Source organism: Notolepis coatsorum (assembly GCF_963971535.1).
Source record: "Notolepis coatsorum genome assembly, chromosome: 19".
NCBI lineage: Eukaryota > Metazoa > Chordata > Actinopteri > Aulopiformes > Paralepididae > Notolepis > Notolepis coatsorum.
The window spans coordinates 17226980-17242711 of record NC_140183.1 but is presented as its reverse complement, the minus strand read 5'-3'; the positions used below and the strand labels follow the sequence as shown (position 1 = coordinate 17242711).

Genomic DNA, 15732 nt, shown 5'->3' with positions numbered 1-15732 from the left:
TTGTTATAACTGCAGTCTTTGGACTATTTTCTGCAGTTACCAGAGAAAACACAAAGTCCTTGCATACATTCAGAATAAAAAGTTTGATAAAAAAAAAATAAGTGTGTCAACTCAACTGTTGAAAAGACATACTTCCATCATGGCGGTGTCGTTACTTCCATTGTACTGTATTGTACCCATTCTGCAATTTGTTAATACAATTTTCAATCAATCATCATGGCGGTGTCGTTACTTCACCACGAGGCCAGCAGATGGAGCCAGCGAGTAGCTGATTCCTGCCCATCCAGCACCAAGCCCCTAAGCAGTTCTTCTCAAGCGGCCCGAGCGATAATGAGAACGTGGGTGGGGTTAAGTGCAATATAATAAGTGGGTCGTTTATAGAACCACAGGTTGATTTGTGATTTGCGAGTCTTGTGTGTTTATGTGTTTTGGAATGTTCTCTGCTGACGACTTTGGACTGTGAAGAATCGAGGAGCGCAACCATGGCGGCTGTAGAAACCTTGGAAGAGATCTTGTCTAACAGCACTCAGCAGAACTCCACTGGTCGCACAGACTGGACCGAGGCGAGTTATTATTCAAGAGGACGAAGTTGTATATCAATGAAATCGTCTTATTAGACTATCCTCTCGGCGTGTGGCTTTCAACACTTAATATGTTGAGTTGTTGCAGAAATGGTTTTGACAGTGTTTAATGCTACAACCGTTTTACTCTTTTTTTGCAGGTGTATGAAGCGGTGAGATGGATTCAGTTGGCAATGGCAATTCTGAGGTTAGTGTGTGAGTAGGCTGTTGCTGATTTAAGGCGAGACAGCACCCCCTAATAGGGGAAACAATATTTGAATAGATATCACTATGAAACTTTCCCAGTTTGTTAGGGACATATAAACTAAGAAAAAATATATTGCAAGTTTTCTGAATTGTATGTTTATATATGCAAATGAGGCACTTCCAGATTCAAAAACTTGGTTTCATTTAGTTGATGTTTCAAAACGAAACTTTGTATAGAGAGACTTTGTGGCTATGTCCTCTTATCAGCCCATACATCAGGAAATACTGTCTACTGTCATAAAAAAAACAAATGTTCGCCTAGTTTTGGTATAAAATGTATACCCTTCTATAGAAAGAAGCATTGTAACTGAGGGGTACAATTCCCTGACTGTATTGATAAGTATGGTATTATTAAACCACTACCGCTTGTACTTTAACTTCTGGCCATCCAGTACATGATATAGATATGATGAACACTTTCCCACCTGATGAAACGAAGTCCACACAAATGTATAAATCGAATATTTTATATAGCAAAGGGTATATACAACGTTCACTTAATGACATTTATGATTTGAAATGCACTTGTAAGGCAAATGAGTATTCGTAGGTAAATCAACATTGAATGTCCAATCTCTGGTTACGCAGGGAGCAAGTATACAACCTGGTTCTTTAGGGAACTATAGCAATGGTACTTAAATGATTATAGCTGGATACACTAAAGGGGGGTCCCGCTGGTTGTAAGACAGTAGGGGGGGGGGGGGTTAGGAGAGCCGCTGGCGGTATCCCATCTGGCCGACGATTTCTTGGGAGAATTCAGAGTGCTGAACACGGTGCCCACAGAACCTCGGTCCGCAGATGAATACAGCTGGGCCCTCTGGTGGACGGTAGCTGCCGGTCCACAACGAAGAGACGTGAGGCGACCTCACTCGGGGTAGAGCGCCGTCTCACCTGGACTCCTCTCGGGGGGGTAGTTCCAACACTCAGCAGTGTTGGCCGTTATCCATGGCATAATCAAAGCACCCAAAGCACGTAGATAATCCAAGCCGTGGAAGGCTCGCCGTCGTCCGGGTAAAGTAATCCAATGTACAGGTCCACTCGTCCTGGCCCGGAGCTCCTCGGATGCAAGCACCACACGTGGTCTGCCCAGCCTGGTTAAGACTCCAGATAACGTCAGGAACGATGGGGGTACTGCTCACTTTATAACTCTAACCGAACGATGCACCATACATAATAGACTATTATTAACTTAATAGAAATACGTCCCACTCGACGGTATAGTGCCAAACTATGACAATTCAACTATTAATCCACACGATGTCTCAATGCCTATTCTGAGGCCAAGTAGGCCTTACTACACCACACGTGCGTCGTGGGTGAGGCTTCACGTCTGTTACTAGGTTGGAGGGTAAAGGACTAATGGACTAAAAGAAAGTTCTACTTTACTTGCGCCATATATATATGCGCTGTGAACAAATAGTACCATTCGTATTTCGCCAGACGTATTCCTACGCGGAACCGGGCTTGTAACGACATGTTCGTCGGCACGATTGAACTTGAACCAAGGGGCTTGGCTGCTGGCGCCAGGTTCTCGTCCAATGGTAGAATGAAACTATTATGGGCTGTTAGTAGACTAAAGGGATATTCAGTGTATATTGTACAAGGAATATACAGGGGATATCAACGATATACAAATACTATTAAATATATATCCATAAATAAATATATATATTCAGTTTAATCTGATCCTTCACAACAGCCGCCCCCTAATTAGTCCCACCTAATTAGCTAAGCAGAGTCAGATTAACCGCACTGTCTACCACTAACTGAGGGGTACAATTCCCTGACTGTATTGATAAGTATGGTATTATTAAACCACTACCGCTTGTACTTTAACTTCTGGCCACACAGTACATGATATAGATATGATGAACACTTTCCCACCTGATGAAACGAAGTCCACACAAATGTATAAATCGAATATTTTATATAGCAAAGGGTATATACAACGTTCACTTAATGACATTTATGATTTGAAATGCACTTGTAAGGCAAATGAGTATTCGTAGGTAAATCAACATTGAATGTCCAATCTCTGGTTACGCAGGGAGCAAGTATACAACCTGGTTCTTTAGGGAACTATAGCAATGGTACTTAAATGATTATAGCTGGATACACTAAAGGGGGGGTCCCGCTGGTTGTAAGACAGTAGGGGGGGGGGTTAGGAGAGCCGCTGGCGTTATCCCATCTGGCCGACGATTTCTTGGGAGAATTCAGAGTGCTGAACACGGTGCCCACAGAACCTCGGTCCGCAGATGAATACAGCTGGGCCCTCTGGTGGACGGTAGCTGCCGGTCCACAACGAAGAGACGTGAGGCGACCTCACTCGGGTAGAGCGCCGTCTCACCTGGACTCCTCTCGGGGGGGTAGTTCCAACACTCAGCAGTGTTGGCCGTTATCCATGGCATAATCAAAGCACCCAAAGCACGTAGATAATCCAAGCCGTGGAAGGCTCGCCGTCGTCCGGGTAAAGTAATCCAATGTACAGGTCCACTCGTCCTGGCCCGGAGCTCCTCGGATGCAAGCACCACACGTGGTCTGCCCAGCCTGGTTAAGACTCCAGATAACGTCAGGAACGATGGGGGTACTGCTCACTTTATAACTCTAACCGAACGATGCACCATACATAATAGACTATTATTAACTTAATAGAAATACGTCCCACTCGACGGTATAGTGCCAAACTATGACAATTCAACTATTAATCCACACGATGTCTCAATGCCTATTCTGAGGCCAAGTAGGCCTTACTGCACCACACGTGCGTCGTGGGTGAGGCTTCGCGTCTGTTACTAGGTTGGAGGGTAAAGGACTAATGGACTAAAAGAAAGTTCTACTTTACTTGCGCCATATATATATGCGCTGTGAACAAATAGTACCATTCGTATTTCGCCAGACGTATTCCTACGCGGAACCGGGCTTGTAACGACATGTTCGTCGGCACGATTGAACTTGAACCAAGGGGCTTGGCTGCTGGCGCCAGGTTCTTGTCCAATGGTAGAATGAAACTATTATGGGCTGTTAGTAGACTAAAGGGATATTCAGTGTATATTGTACAAGGAATATACAGGGGATATCAACGATATACAAATACTATTAAATATATATCCATAAATAAATATATATATTCAGTTTAATCTGATCCTTCACAACAAGCATAATATGGATGGGAAGAAATGTGGAAAGGTTGGTGTGTGTAGGTACTAGGGAAAATGGAGTTCCAAGACTTGTGTGTAAGTAAAATGCATAAAAACTAGTTTTTCAGAAAACGACCTCAAAGTTTTGTATTGTAAAATGCCATACATTTGTATTTGAAACAGCTATTTACAAACACAACACCCAATCAAACCATTAGTAATAGACAACCTAAACACATGCCTGATAACTGAATAACATAATAATAATGATGTTATTGAACTGAACAGAACTACACACAGGCTACAAACAAACAGTGTAGTAGCTTACCCTCTAATAGGCAAACAAAATATTTGAATAGATATCACTATGAAACTTTCCCAGTTTGTTATGTACATATAAACTAAGAAAAGATATATTGCAAGTTTTCTGAATTTTATGTTTATATATGCAAATGAGGCACTTCCCCATTAAATATGTGCACATTTATGGATGCAATCAGGCAAAATTAAGTCAAATAAACAACTAAATGTGTGTTATTGACGTTTTATTGTCACTAGTTTCATAGAAGACATGTTTAGGAAGCAAAATATAACAATCTCAATATCGTTGAAAAAAAGCAAAAAGGCGATTTTGGGGGTGCTGTCTCGCCTTAATTTACATTATACAATGGCATGCAAATTTCTTGATTCTGATTGGCTGAAACAGTCAAGTGAGCCGTGGTTATGTCTCATAACACACGCTCGTGATCCTAGAACCCGCCCACAACCGAATCACAATCACTCCGCCAGTTCGAGTTTTTAGAAATTAAACCAAGATGGCGGACAATAATCTTTACGAATGGATAGCGTCCTAACGACTCATTCAAAAACTATTCTGTCACATGGAATGTGTTAGTTGCTTACACAATGTTGGATTATGTAATTGGTTGGTCATGACTCATTGTGGAACAAAATATTAATTGCGGGAAGTCTGTTGTTAGATGCATTCGTCAAAAGGACACTCCTGTTAATAAAATTTTCAATCAATCAATCCAATAACACACGCTCACTTCATTGTTAGACGGCATGCTGTGAAGCAACTCGGAGGTGCATGCCATCTAAGAGTGAGCGTGTGTTATTGGAATGATTGATTGATTGATTGATTGAAAATGTTATTAATGTCCGCCTTGTTTCGAACTGGTTATGCTTAGGCCCTCTTTCGAAGTCGGTTATGCTTAGAGTTTATCTTTAGAGCAGGGCGATAGACCACCAGCCCTGATTCCAAACTCTAAGCATAACCGACTTCGAAAGAGGGCCTAAGCATAACCAGTTTGAAACAAGAAGGACATTAATACAATTTTCAATCAATCAATTCAATAACACACGCTCACTTAAAACAGCGCACCTCCCAGCTGCTTCTATAGAAAGTAGGTTCAAAAAAGAAATTTTGCCTCCTATAGGGAGGCAACTTCTCTCTCTTTTTTTTAACCTACTTTCTATAGAAGCATCTAAGAATGAAGTGAGCGTGTTTTATTGGAATGATTGATTGATTGATTGCAAATTGTATTAATGTCCGCCTTGTTTCGAACTGGTTATGCTTTGGCCCTCTTTCGAAGTCGGTTATGCTTAGAGTTTGGAATCAGGGCTGGTGGTCTATCGCCCTGCTCTAAAGATAAACTCTAAGCATAACCGACTTCGAAAGAGGGCCTAAGCATAACCAGTTCGAAACAAGGCAGACAATAATAAAATGTTCAATCAATCAATCATTCCAATAACACACGCTCACTTCGTTCTTAGATGCTTCTATAGAAAGTAGCCAAAAAAAAAAAAAAAAAAAGGAGGAGGAGGAGGCAAATTCACATTTTCTTTTTTACCTACTTTTTCTGCGGATGGTTTTGTGAATAAATCTCCATTATGCTTCAATTAATGTGTGTTTATTGTATAGCAATAAGGTTGGATGAATTCGGCAATTGTATAAAGATGTAAGCACTGTCTATCTGTAATAACTTTTTCAATCAATCAATCAAACCAATAACACGCTCACTTCATTCTTGCCTTGAAACAGTGCACCTCCGAGCTGCTTCCACACAGAGGCAACTTCTCTTATTTTTTTTGGAACTACTTTTTCTGCGGATGGTTTTGTCAATAAATCTTCAATTAATGTGTGTTTATTGTATAGCAATAAGGTTGGATGAATGCGCCACTTGTATAAAAGCCATTACACCACGCACAGTCATGCATTATGAGAATTAGAGCATGCCTAGGGGGGGTCTAACGACCACCCTAGGCATGCTCTAATTCTCATAACGCACTCCTGCGCGTGATGTAATGCTTAATTAAATCACATCGTTTTTCATATTAGGATTGATTGAAAATTGTATTAACAGATTGCAGAATGGGTACAAATTAGTACAGCTCAATACACACAATTGCAGTAGGAGTTAGATCATTTTGTGTCCTGTTTGTTAAGGGGATGCAGACCAGAGAAAGACTTTCGTCTTGTTTACATCAGGGTCCCCCATTTTCAATTCATCATAATCTAACATCTTAATAGGCCTATTTGTTTACGGTTTGTCACTGATACACATAGAAATCATGAAATTGTCAGAAAGTGCAACTGAACGATGACTCTACACACATGATTCTCGAATCCCGACACAATACTGTTGATAGGGAAAAGGGTAAAAAAAACAAAGTACTCTGGATCTGGAGACAGGTGTCATGTAGCATTTACACGTCTATTTCTTATTTCATTCATTAATTGCTTAATTTCAGTTATTCATTGCTTTTATGGTTTCCTATGTGCTTTTTAATCTGTTTTTTTAGAGAATACTATACAAATTAAGTTAGTTATTTATGTGGAGAGAGAAAAAAGAACCATTTAAAATAATCCAAGGTGAAGTTGATAGACTGCCTTCTGTTTGGGTCTTTTGTCCTTCCAACATTCTTTGGTAAAATATTGAGTTCAATAATAACTTCCAAAAGTGTTGTTTGACTATAATGTTTTCATGCCAATGTGTTGATATGCAGCATCCTTGGTTCGGGCTCCATAATCGTGTATGCGACTTCACAAAGTCTCATCTGGACTCCTGAGGTGAGTGACCACTGTCTCCTATTCCATTATTTACTCATTGCATCTTTAAAATAATATACAGTGAAAGAGGAAGATAAAATGGTATATCATGAAACACTGGCCTGATGTGTTCCAATGATCTGCCTGTCTTGTGGCGGCAGACTGTCATGTCTGGTGGTCTTTAAAGAAACATGGCAACATTGTGGGAGAGGTGCTTACCGTCTTCTCCAGAGTCAGACAAGAAGATAGATACCAGTTTCCTCTCTGTGCGTTCAGTAGAAAGCTATCCGGCTGCACAAATGAATGGAAGCGGATATCAATCAATCAATCAATCAAATGTATTTGTATAGCACATTTAGACAGTAAGTCGCATAGCTAAAAACAAAGAAAAGTGCTAAAGTATAGAATAAGAGTCAGAGTGAGTCAGGGAAGGCCAGGGAGTATAGATGGGTTTTGAGTTTAGATTTAAAAGACTCGATGGAGGGGGCAGATTTGATGGACATGGGGATGCTGTTCCAGAGGTTAAGGGCTGCGACAGCAAAAGCATGCCCCCCCCCCCCCCCCCCCCCCCCCCAGACTTTAAATTGGACCTACGGGTAGTTAGGAGACCCTTGTCAGCCGATCTGAGGGCCCCTGCTGTTGGTATAGGGGGTGAGGAGGTCTGCTAGGTAAACAGGGGCCTTACCATTAAGGGCTTTGTAAACTAATAGGAGAACCTTGAATTCTATCCTGTAGCGCACCGGGAGCCAGTGAAGGGAGGCAAGAACAGAGGTGTGATGTGAGCTTTCTTCTGGGTACCTGTGAGCAGTCTAGCAGCATCGTTTTGGGGTAGTTGTAGTTGTAGTTGTAGGCGGGCTATGGTTGATTTATTAAGCCCCAGGTACAGTACAGGGAGTTACAATAGTCTAACCGTGAGGATATGAAGGCGTGAATTACTCTTTCAAGGTCTGAGGGGGAGAGAATGGCCTTGATCCTGGCTATGGACCGGAGCTGGAAGAAACACCCCTTCACCACCGAGTTTACCTGCCTATTGAAAGTAAACTCGGGGTCAAAGAGCACGCCCGTTGTTGTTTTTTTTACAAAGGGCTGGACTAGGGCAGGATCGGAGACTGTCAAGATTTGTTTTATTGTTAGGTTTATTGTTAGGATATGGACCAGCTAGTCAGCTAACTGTTGGTCAAAAACACCCCTTGTGGAGTTTTAAGCTAGGCTAGTGGTCCGTATCCGGTTCCATTCATTTGTGCTAAGCTAGGCTACAGTAGCTTGCAGCCAGATAGCTTTCTGCTGAACACACAGAGAGGAAACTGGTATCTATCTTCTTGTCTGGAGAAGATGGTAAGCACATATCCCATAATGTTGGCGTGTTCCTTTAACACATTGAGTGCCATGCCCCTTTGACCATATATGGGCTAGAGTGCCAGTAAGGAAGTCAATGGGAGGTCGGGGAAATTTGCGAAGGCTTAAACTATATCTTAAATTATGGCTATGGGTCTAAAACACCCCTCGCTTATCAATGACTTGCTTGCAGTCAACATGTACGAAACGGATTGTTTTTTCATTGGTACATTTCCGTTTTATACTGTTTTGAATACGAGTATAGTTTTGGAGAGTTATTATTGTTATAGTATTGTTATAGTAATTCCAGAGAAATTCCGCGATAATAGCTCTTTAGTGGAATACACAAAACACGTTGAAATTTTTCGGCTGATTTATGAATAGTTTTCAAATAAATGCTAGATTATCGATAGTATATGTGTACTTATGCACGCTAGAGAAGCGGGCTGAAAAATCTATTATCCATGACCTGGTCAGCGCTAACGTCATACACACACACACAGACACGCTGCGATGGCTGAGAAAAAAAACATCTGATTAACCCAATACTGGTAAAATAGAGTCCTTACCTCACATCAGATGTTCTGCAAAAAGATTAATCCAATTCCTGATCGCCATTCCAAATATTGATTGCGTTTATTGATCCAACGTTATAGTCCAAAACACATAATCGAAAGCTGCTCCCAGCCTCCCCAGTGAATGTGGTAACAGATACTGCTTGCCAGAGAAGGGAAAACCCCGGACCGGTTTAGCCCTTTTCGAGCTCAGACCCATTCCCAATGATAACGTCAGGCTGGATGGATGAAAAATCTATGGATATTGCTAATAAAAGCAAAAACGAGAAAAAGACGAGAAAACTCGTCATTGGCACTCAACGCATGGCGAGTTAACACGACTAATCTCGTTGTTGGCACTCAATGTGTTAAACAGCTGTCCTGCCGAGTAGGGTATATCTGCAGAGCCCAAGCCCAACGTCTGGGCGGGGCTTCGGGGCTTGTACCCTGTTTGAGGCAGGATTTCGGGGCTTGTACTCTGTTTGACTGTGCGTGGGCGGGGCGACGGGGCTTGTACCTTGTGTTGTTTCCTGTAAAACCCGGAAGTAGTCAGTTTGTGCTGTTTATTTTTAACCCTAACCCTAACCTTAACCTTAACCCTAACCCTAACCGGCAACACGGAACACAGAAATGTTGGGCTTGCGGCTCTGCAGACAGGGTGCAAACCATGGGGGAGCTGGGGGAGCCATGGCTCCCCTATATGAGACATAAGCCCCCCTCAAAACATGATTTGTGAATTTTTGGCGGGTCTCTAAAATACTGACAATAAATGCTATTTTTGCCATGCATTTCAAATTGTTCTGTAATTTTCTGTATCGTCATCATCGTGTATAATAATAAAATTAGGCTATTTTGAAGTATGATTAATGATTTGCGCACTAATTCACTGTAATAGACAATAGCATAAATATATGGGGTTGCGGCACTGCAGATATACCCTACTCGTAATAGATGGCATGCTATTCTTGCGTTTACCATTCGGAGTGTGGCGGCGCTGCAGCCTGCAGGCACAAATCAAACTTCACCCACCGTTTAAAAAAAACAAAATACAGGTATTCAGGTCAGATAATGTCGAAAGTTAAACGAAATATCAAAGAAGTAAGCCTTCTAACCAATTTTGGTTTTACAAAGAAGGCGAAGCAGCTTGCTGCAGGGACTACTGTGACATGCAGATTTTGAGAATTGGGCAGATCTTCACCAGGGTGGCGATAATGTTGCATTTGCCTACTATAATAATGTTAGACTCGATGTGTTTGGTTGTGAACTTGTTGTTCGGTATTGGTTCATCCGTGTGTTTATGTGTAAATAGGACTGTTGTGTGTCACCATCAGGTGGGTGGCGATAATGTTGCACTTGCCTACTATAATAATGTTAGACTCGATGTGTTTGGTCGTGGACTTGTTGTTCGGTATTGGTTCATCCGTGTGTTTATGTGTAAATAGGACTGTTGTGTGTGAATTTTAGTGTTGGATCAGAGGGGTTAATCTGAGCATGTGTTTTTCAATATGTGCGTCTTCATCATGCCTGCAGACCTGTGTGGTGTGGACTATGTGTGGTTCTGTAACGTTACTCATACCTATAGCCTATATGTCAGAAAGCGTCACAGTAAAGTCCTCCCTGTGAGTCCCCCCCCCCCCGAAAGAAAAATAATGAGCTTCCCCGAAGACCAGGTATGGTTCGCACACTATTGGTCCTGCCTGGCTTCTGAGTGACATTATTTAGATTACACAGCGGTGGGTGGACATTGTATTGATAGACTCTATTCCTATGGATGGGTACCGAATTCGGTACTTTTGAGGTACCGAACCGAAACATCGAGTATCGATTCAAGTTTTTTTTTTTTTTCTTTTTTTGCTTTTTCCTTTTCATGTCAACGTTCACACGCACAATATATGCTTACCTAGGATTTGACTTGATTCAACAACAAAGCAGTCGGAGCAATGGCAAGCCGAAAATGGTCGAAATTGTAGTTATTTGAAGTTTGGATTATTTTTTTCACGACTGAGGTAGGTAAATAAAATGTGTTGAGACTAAAGTATGGAAAAAAGGTACCGTTGGGTACCGTATCGGTTAAAATGTGAAAGGTACCCATACCTATCTATTCCTCAAGAATCTGTCCATAAGTGATTTACATACAAAACTGTTTTGTTCTCATTTCCATCATCAGATTGGGATTCAGATGGAATTATCTGGCAATTTGTTTGAACCTGTATTTACCCAGACGATCTGTAGAGCATGTAGCGTAGCACACGTTCACACCTGAGCGCTGCCAAGTACACAGTATTCTACTGTCTTGACCACTCAATCAGTTAGGACAGGGAGCTGTACACAGGAACATCATCTTCACTTACGGCTGTTTCTGTTCATGATTATAACGCACATATCGATCAGAGGAAGATACAACACAACTTCATAGAATACTATTACACTACTGAATACAGCATAGCATTGTTGTTAAAAAACAGCCTTGCTGTTTGAGAAAGAATTGCTGATGTTAATCATTCAAGAGGTGTAACCAATCAAACAGCAGTCAAAACAACAGGCGCGAGAAATTAAATGGTGTTCATTGATGGATCATATTGGTAAGAATGCTAACAATAACAAAGTCAATGATTTCAATGTTTAAATCTGAAAAATATATTCATCATTCTAAAATGTTTCCATTACAGTTGTAGTGATTGTAATTTACCAGACAACCAATGTAAGAGCTAAAAGATATAACCCCACTCCCAAGCCAGTCCCACCTCCATGAAGCATCATAGCTGAAAGCGCTTAATTTTCTAAAGTAAAACTGTCTACCAACCTAATACATCTGTAACATTATCTTCATATGCATCATCAAACATATTTTCATTTCACAAGTTACACATAGCCACTCTGAACATTTTTCCTCCCTCAATGAAGCACTAGGAAGCAAAGAACGATCATCAATGACAGAGAGTATATGAACTGAATCATTTCCCACTGCCCTCTTCACGCTCAGAAGGAAATATCTCATCTCTTCATCGTGGTTAGCAAAACCAAACACCTTAGAAAAACATTTCACAAGTCAGAAACTATAGAAATGATCCCTGAAAGTATAGTCTTGACCACTCAATCAGTTAGGACAGGGAGCTGTACACAGGAACATCATCTTCACTTACGGCTGTTTCTGTTCATGATTATAACGCACATATCGATCAGAGGAAGATACAACACAACTTCATAGAATACTATTACACTACTGAATACAGCATAGCATTGTTGTTAAAAAACAGCCTTGCTGTTTGAGAAAGAATTGCTGATCTTAATCATTCAAGAGGTGTAACCAATCAAACAGCAGTCAAAACAACAGGCGCAAGAAATTAAATGGTGTTCATTGATGGATCATATTGGTAAGAATGCTAACAATAACAAAGTCAATGATTTCAATGTTTAAATCTGAAAAATATATTCATCATTCTAAAATGTTTCCATTACAGTTGTAGTGATTGTAATTTACCAGACAACCAATGTAAGAGCTAAAAGATATAACCCCACTCCCAAGCCAGTCCCACCTCCATGAAGCATCATAGCTGAAAGCGCTTAATTTTCTAAAGTAAAACTGTACCAACCCAATACATCTGTAACATTATCTTCATATGCATCATCAAACATATTTTCATTTCACAAGTTACACATAGCCACTCTGAACATATTTCCTCCCTCAATGAAGCACTAGGAAGCAAAGAACGATCATCAATGACAGAGAGTATATGAACTGAATCATTTCCCACTGCCCTCTTCACGCTCAGAAGGAAATATCGCATCTCTTCATCGTGGTTAGCAAAACCAAACACCTTAGAAACACGTTTCACAAGTCAGAAACTATAGAAATGATCCCTGAAAGTATAGTCTTGACCACTCAATCAGTTAGGACAGGGAGCTGTACACAGGAACATCATCTTCACTTACGGCTGTTTCTGTTCATGATTATAACGCACATATCGATCAGAGGAAGATACAACACAACTTCATAGAATACTATTACACTACTGAATACAGCATAGCATTGTTGTTAAAAAACAGCCTTGCTGTTTGAGAAAGAATTGCTGATGTTAATCATTCAAGAGGTGTAACCAATCAAACAGCAGTCAAAACAACAGGCGCGAGAAATTAAATGGTGTTCATTGATGGATCATATTGGTAAGAATGCTAACAATAACAAAGTCAATGATTTCAATGTTTAAGTCTGAAAAATATATTCATCATTCTAAAATGTTTCCATTACAGTTGTAGTGATTGTAATTTACCAGACAACCAATGTAAGAGCTAAAAGATATAACCCCACTCCCAAGCCAGTCCCACCTCCATGAAGCATCATAGCTGAAAGCGCTTAATTTTCTAAAGTAAAACTGTCTACCAACCTAATACATCTGTAACATTATCTTCATATGCATCATCAAACATATTTTCATTTCACAAGTTACACATAGCCACTCTGAACATATTTCCTCCCTCAATGAAGCACTAGGAAGCAAAGAACGATCATCAATGACAGAGAGTATATGAACTGAATCATTTCCCACTGCCCTCTTCACGCTCAGAAGGAAATATCACATCTCTTCATCGTGGTTAGCAAAACCAAACACCTTAGAAACACATTTCACAAGTCAGAAACTATAGAAATGATCCCTGAAAGTATAGTCTTGACCACTCAATCAGTTAGGACAGGGAGCTGTACACAGGAACATCATCTTCACTTACGGCTGTTTCTGTTCATGATTATAACGCACATATCGATCAGAGGAAGATACAACACAACTTCATAGAATACTATTACACTACTGAATACAGCAAACAACAGGCGCGAGAAATTAAATGGTGTTCATTGATGGATCATATTGGTAAGAATGCTAACAATAACAAAGTCAATGATTTCAATGTTTAAATCTGAAAAATATATTCATCATTCTAAAATGTTTCCATTACAGTTGTAGTGATTGTAATTGACCAGACAACCAATGTAAGAGCTAAAAGATATAACCCCACTCCCAAGCCAGTCCCACCTCCATGAAGCATCATAGCTGAAAGCGCTTAATTTTCTAAAGTAAAACTGTCTACCAACCTAATACATCTGTAACATTATCTTCATATGCATCATCAAACATATTTTCATTTCACAAGTTACACATAGCCACTCTGAACATATTTCCTCCCTCAATGAAGCACTAGGAAGCAAAGAACGATCATCAATGACAGAGAGTATATGAACTGAATCATCTCCCACTGCCCTCTTCACGCTCAGAAGGAAATATCTCATCTCTTCATTGTGGTTAGCAAAACCAAACACCTTAGAAACACATTTCACAAGTCAGAAACTATAGAAATGATCCCTGAAAGTATAGTCTTGACCACTCAATCAGTTAGGACAGGGAGCTGTACACAGGAACATCATCTTCACTTACGGCTGTTTCTGTTCATGATTATAACGCACATATCGATCAGAGGAAGATACAACACAACTTCATAGAATACTATTACACTACTGAATACAGCATAGCATTGTTGTTAAAAAACAGCCTTGGTGTTTGAGAAAGAATTGCTGATCTTAATCATTCAAGAGGTGTAACCAATCAAACAGCAGTCAAAACAACAGGCGCGAGAAATTAAATTGTGTTCATTGATGGATCATATTGGTAAGAATGCTAACAATAACAAAGTCAATGATTTCAATGTTTAAATCTGAAAAATATATTCATCATTCTAAAATGTTTCCATTACAGTTGTAGTGATTGTAATTTACCAGACAACCAATGTAAGAGCTAAAAGTTATAACCCCACTCCCAAGCCAGTCCCACCTCCATGAAGCATCATAGCTGAAAGCGCTTAATTTTCTAAAGTAAAACTGTCTACCAACCTAATACATCTGTAACATTATCTTCATATGCATCATCAAACATATTTTCATTTCACAAGTTAAACATAGCCACTCTGAACATATTTCCTCCCTCAATGAAGCACTAGGAAGCAAGGAACGATCATCAATGACAGTGAGTATATGAACTTAATCATTTCCCACTGCCCTCTTCACGCTCAGAAGGAAATATCGCATCTCTTCATCGTGGTTAGCAAAACCAAACACCTTAGAAACACATTTCACAAGTCAGAAACTATAGAAATGATCCCTGAAAGTATAGTCTTGACCACTCAATCAGTTAGGACAGGGAGCTGTACACAGGAACATCATCTTCACTTACGGCTGTTTCTGTTCATGATTATAACGCACATATCGATCAGAGGAAGATACAACACAACTTCATAGAATACTATTACACTACTGAATACAGCATAGCATTGTTGTTAAAAAACAGCCTTGCTGTTTGAGAAAGAATTGCTGATCTTAATCATTCAAGAGGTGTAACCAATCAAACAGCAGTCAAAACAACAGGCGCGAGAAATTAAATGGTGTTCATTGATGGATCATATTGGTAAGAATGCTAACAATAACAAAGTCAATGATTTCAATGTTTAAATCTGAAAAATATATTCATCATTCTAAAATGTTTCCATTACAGTTGTAGTGATTGTAATTTACCAGACAACCAATGTAAGAGCTAAAAGTTATAACCCCACTCCCAAGCCAGTCCCACCTCCATGAAGCATCATAGCTGAAAGCGCTTAATTTTCTAAAGTAAAACTGTCTACCAACCTAATACATCTGTAACATTATCTTCATATGCATCATCAAACATATTTTCATTCCACAAGTTAAACATAGCCACTCTGAACATATTTCCTCCCTCAATGAAGCACTAGGAAGCAAAGAACGATCATCAATGACAGTGAGTATATGAACTTAATCATTT

The 15732-nt window shown here is 40.0% G+C and overlaps 1 protein-coding gene across 1 annotated transcript in view; it reads left to right on the top strand.

The window, feature by feature from the left end:
- Nucleotides 1–482: 482 nt before the first annotated feature.
- Nucleotides 483–15732, top strand: part of tmem116 (transmembrane protein 116) — a gene marked incomplete at both ends in the record, with an annotated part of 306519 nt that continues 291269 nt past the window's right edge. Inside the window, 3 exons of the mRNA XM_084336554.1 lie at nucleotides 483–563; nucleotides 722–768; nucleotides 6974–7037. Of these exons, the coding sequence (XP_084192680.1) occupies nucleotides 483–563; nucleotides 722–768; nucleotides 6974–7037 (192 nt within the window). The remainder of the gene's footprint in view (nucleotides 564–721; nucleotides 769–6973; nucleotides 7038–15732) is intronic.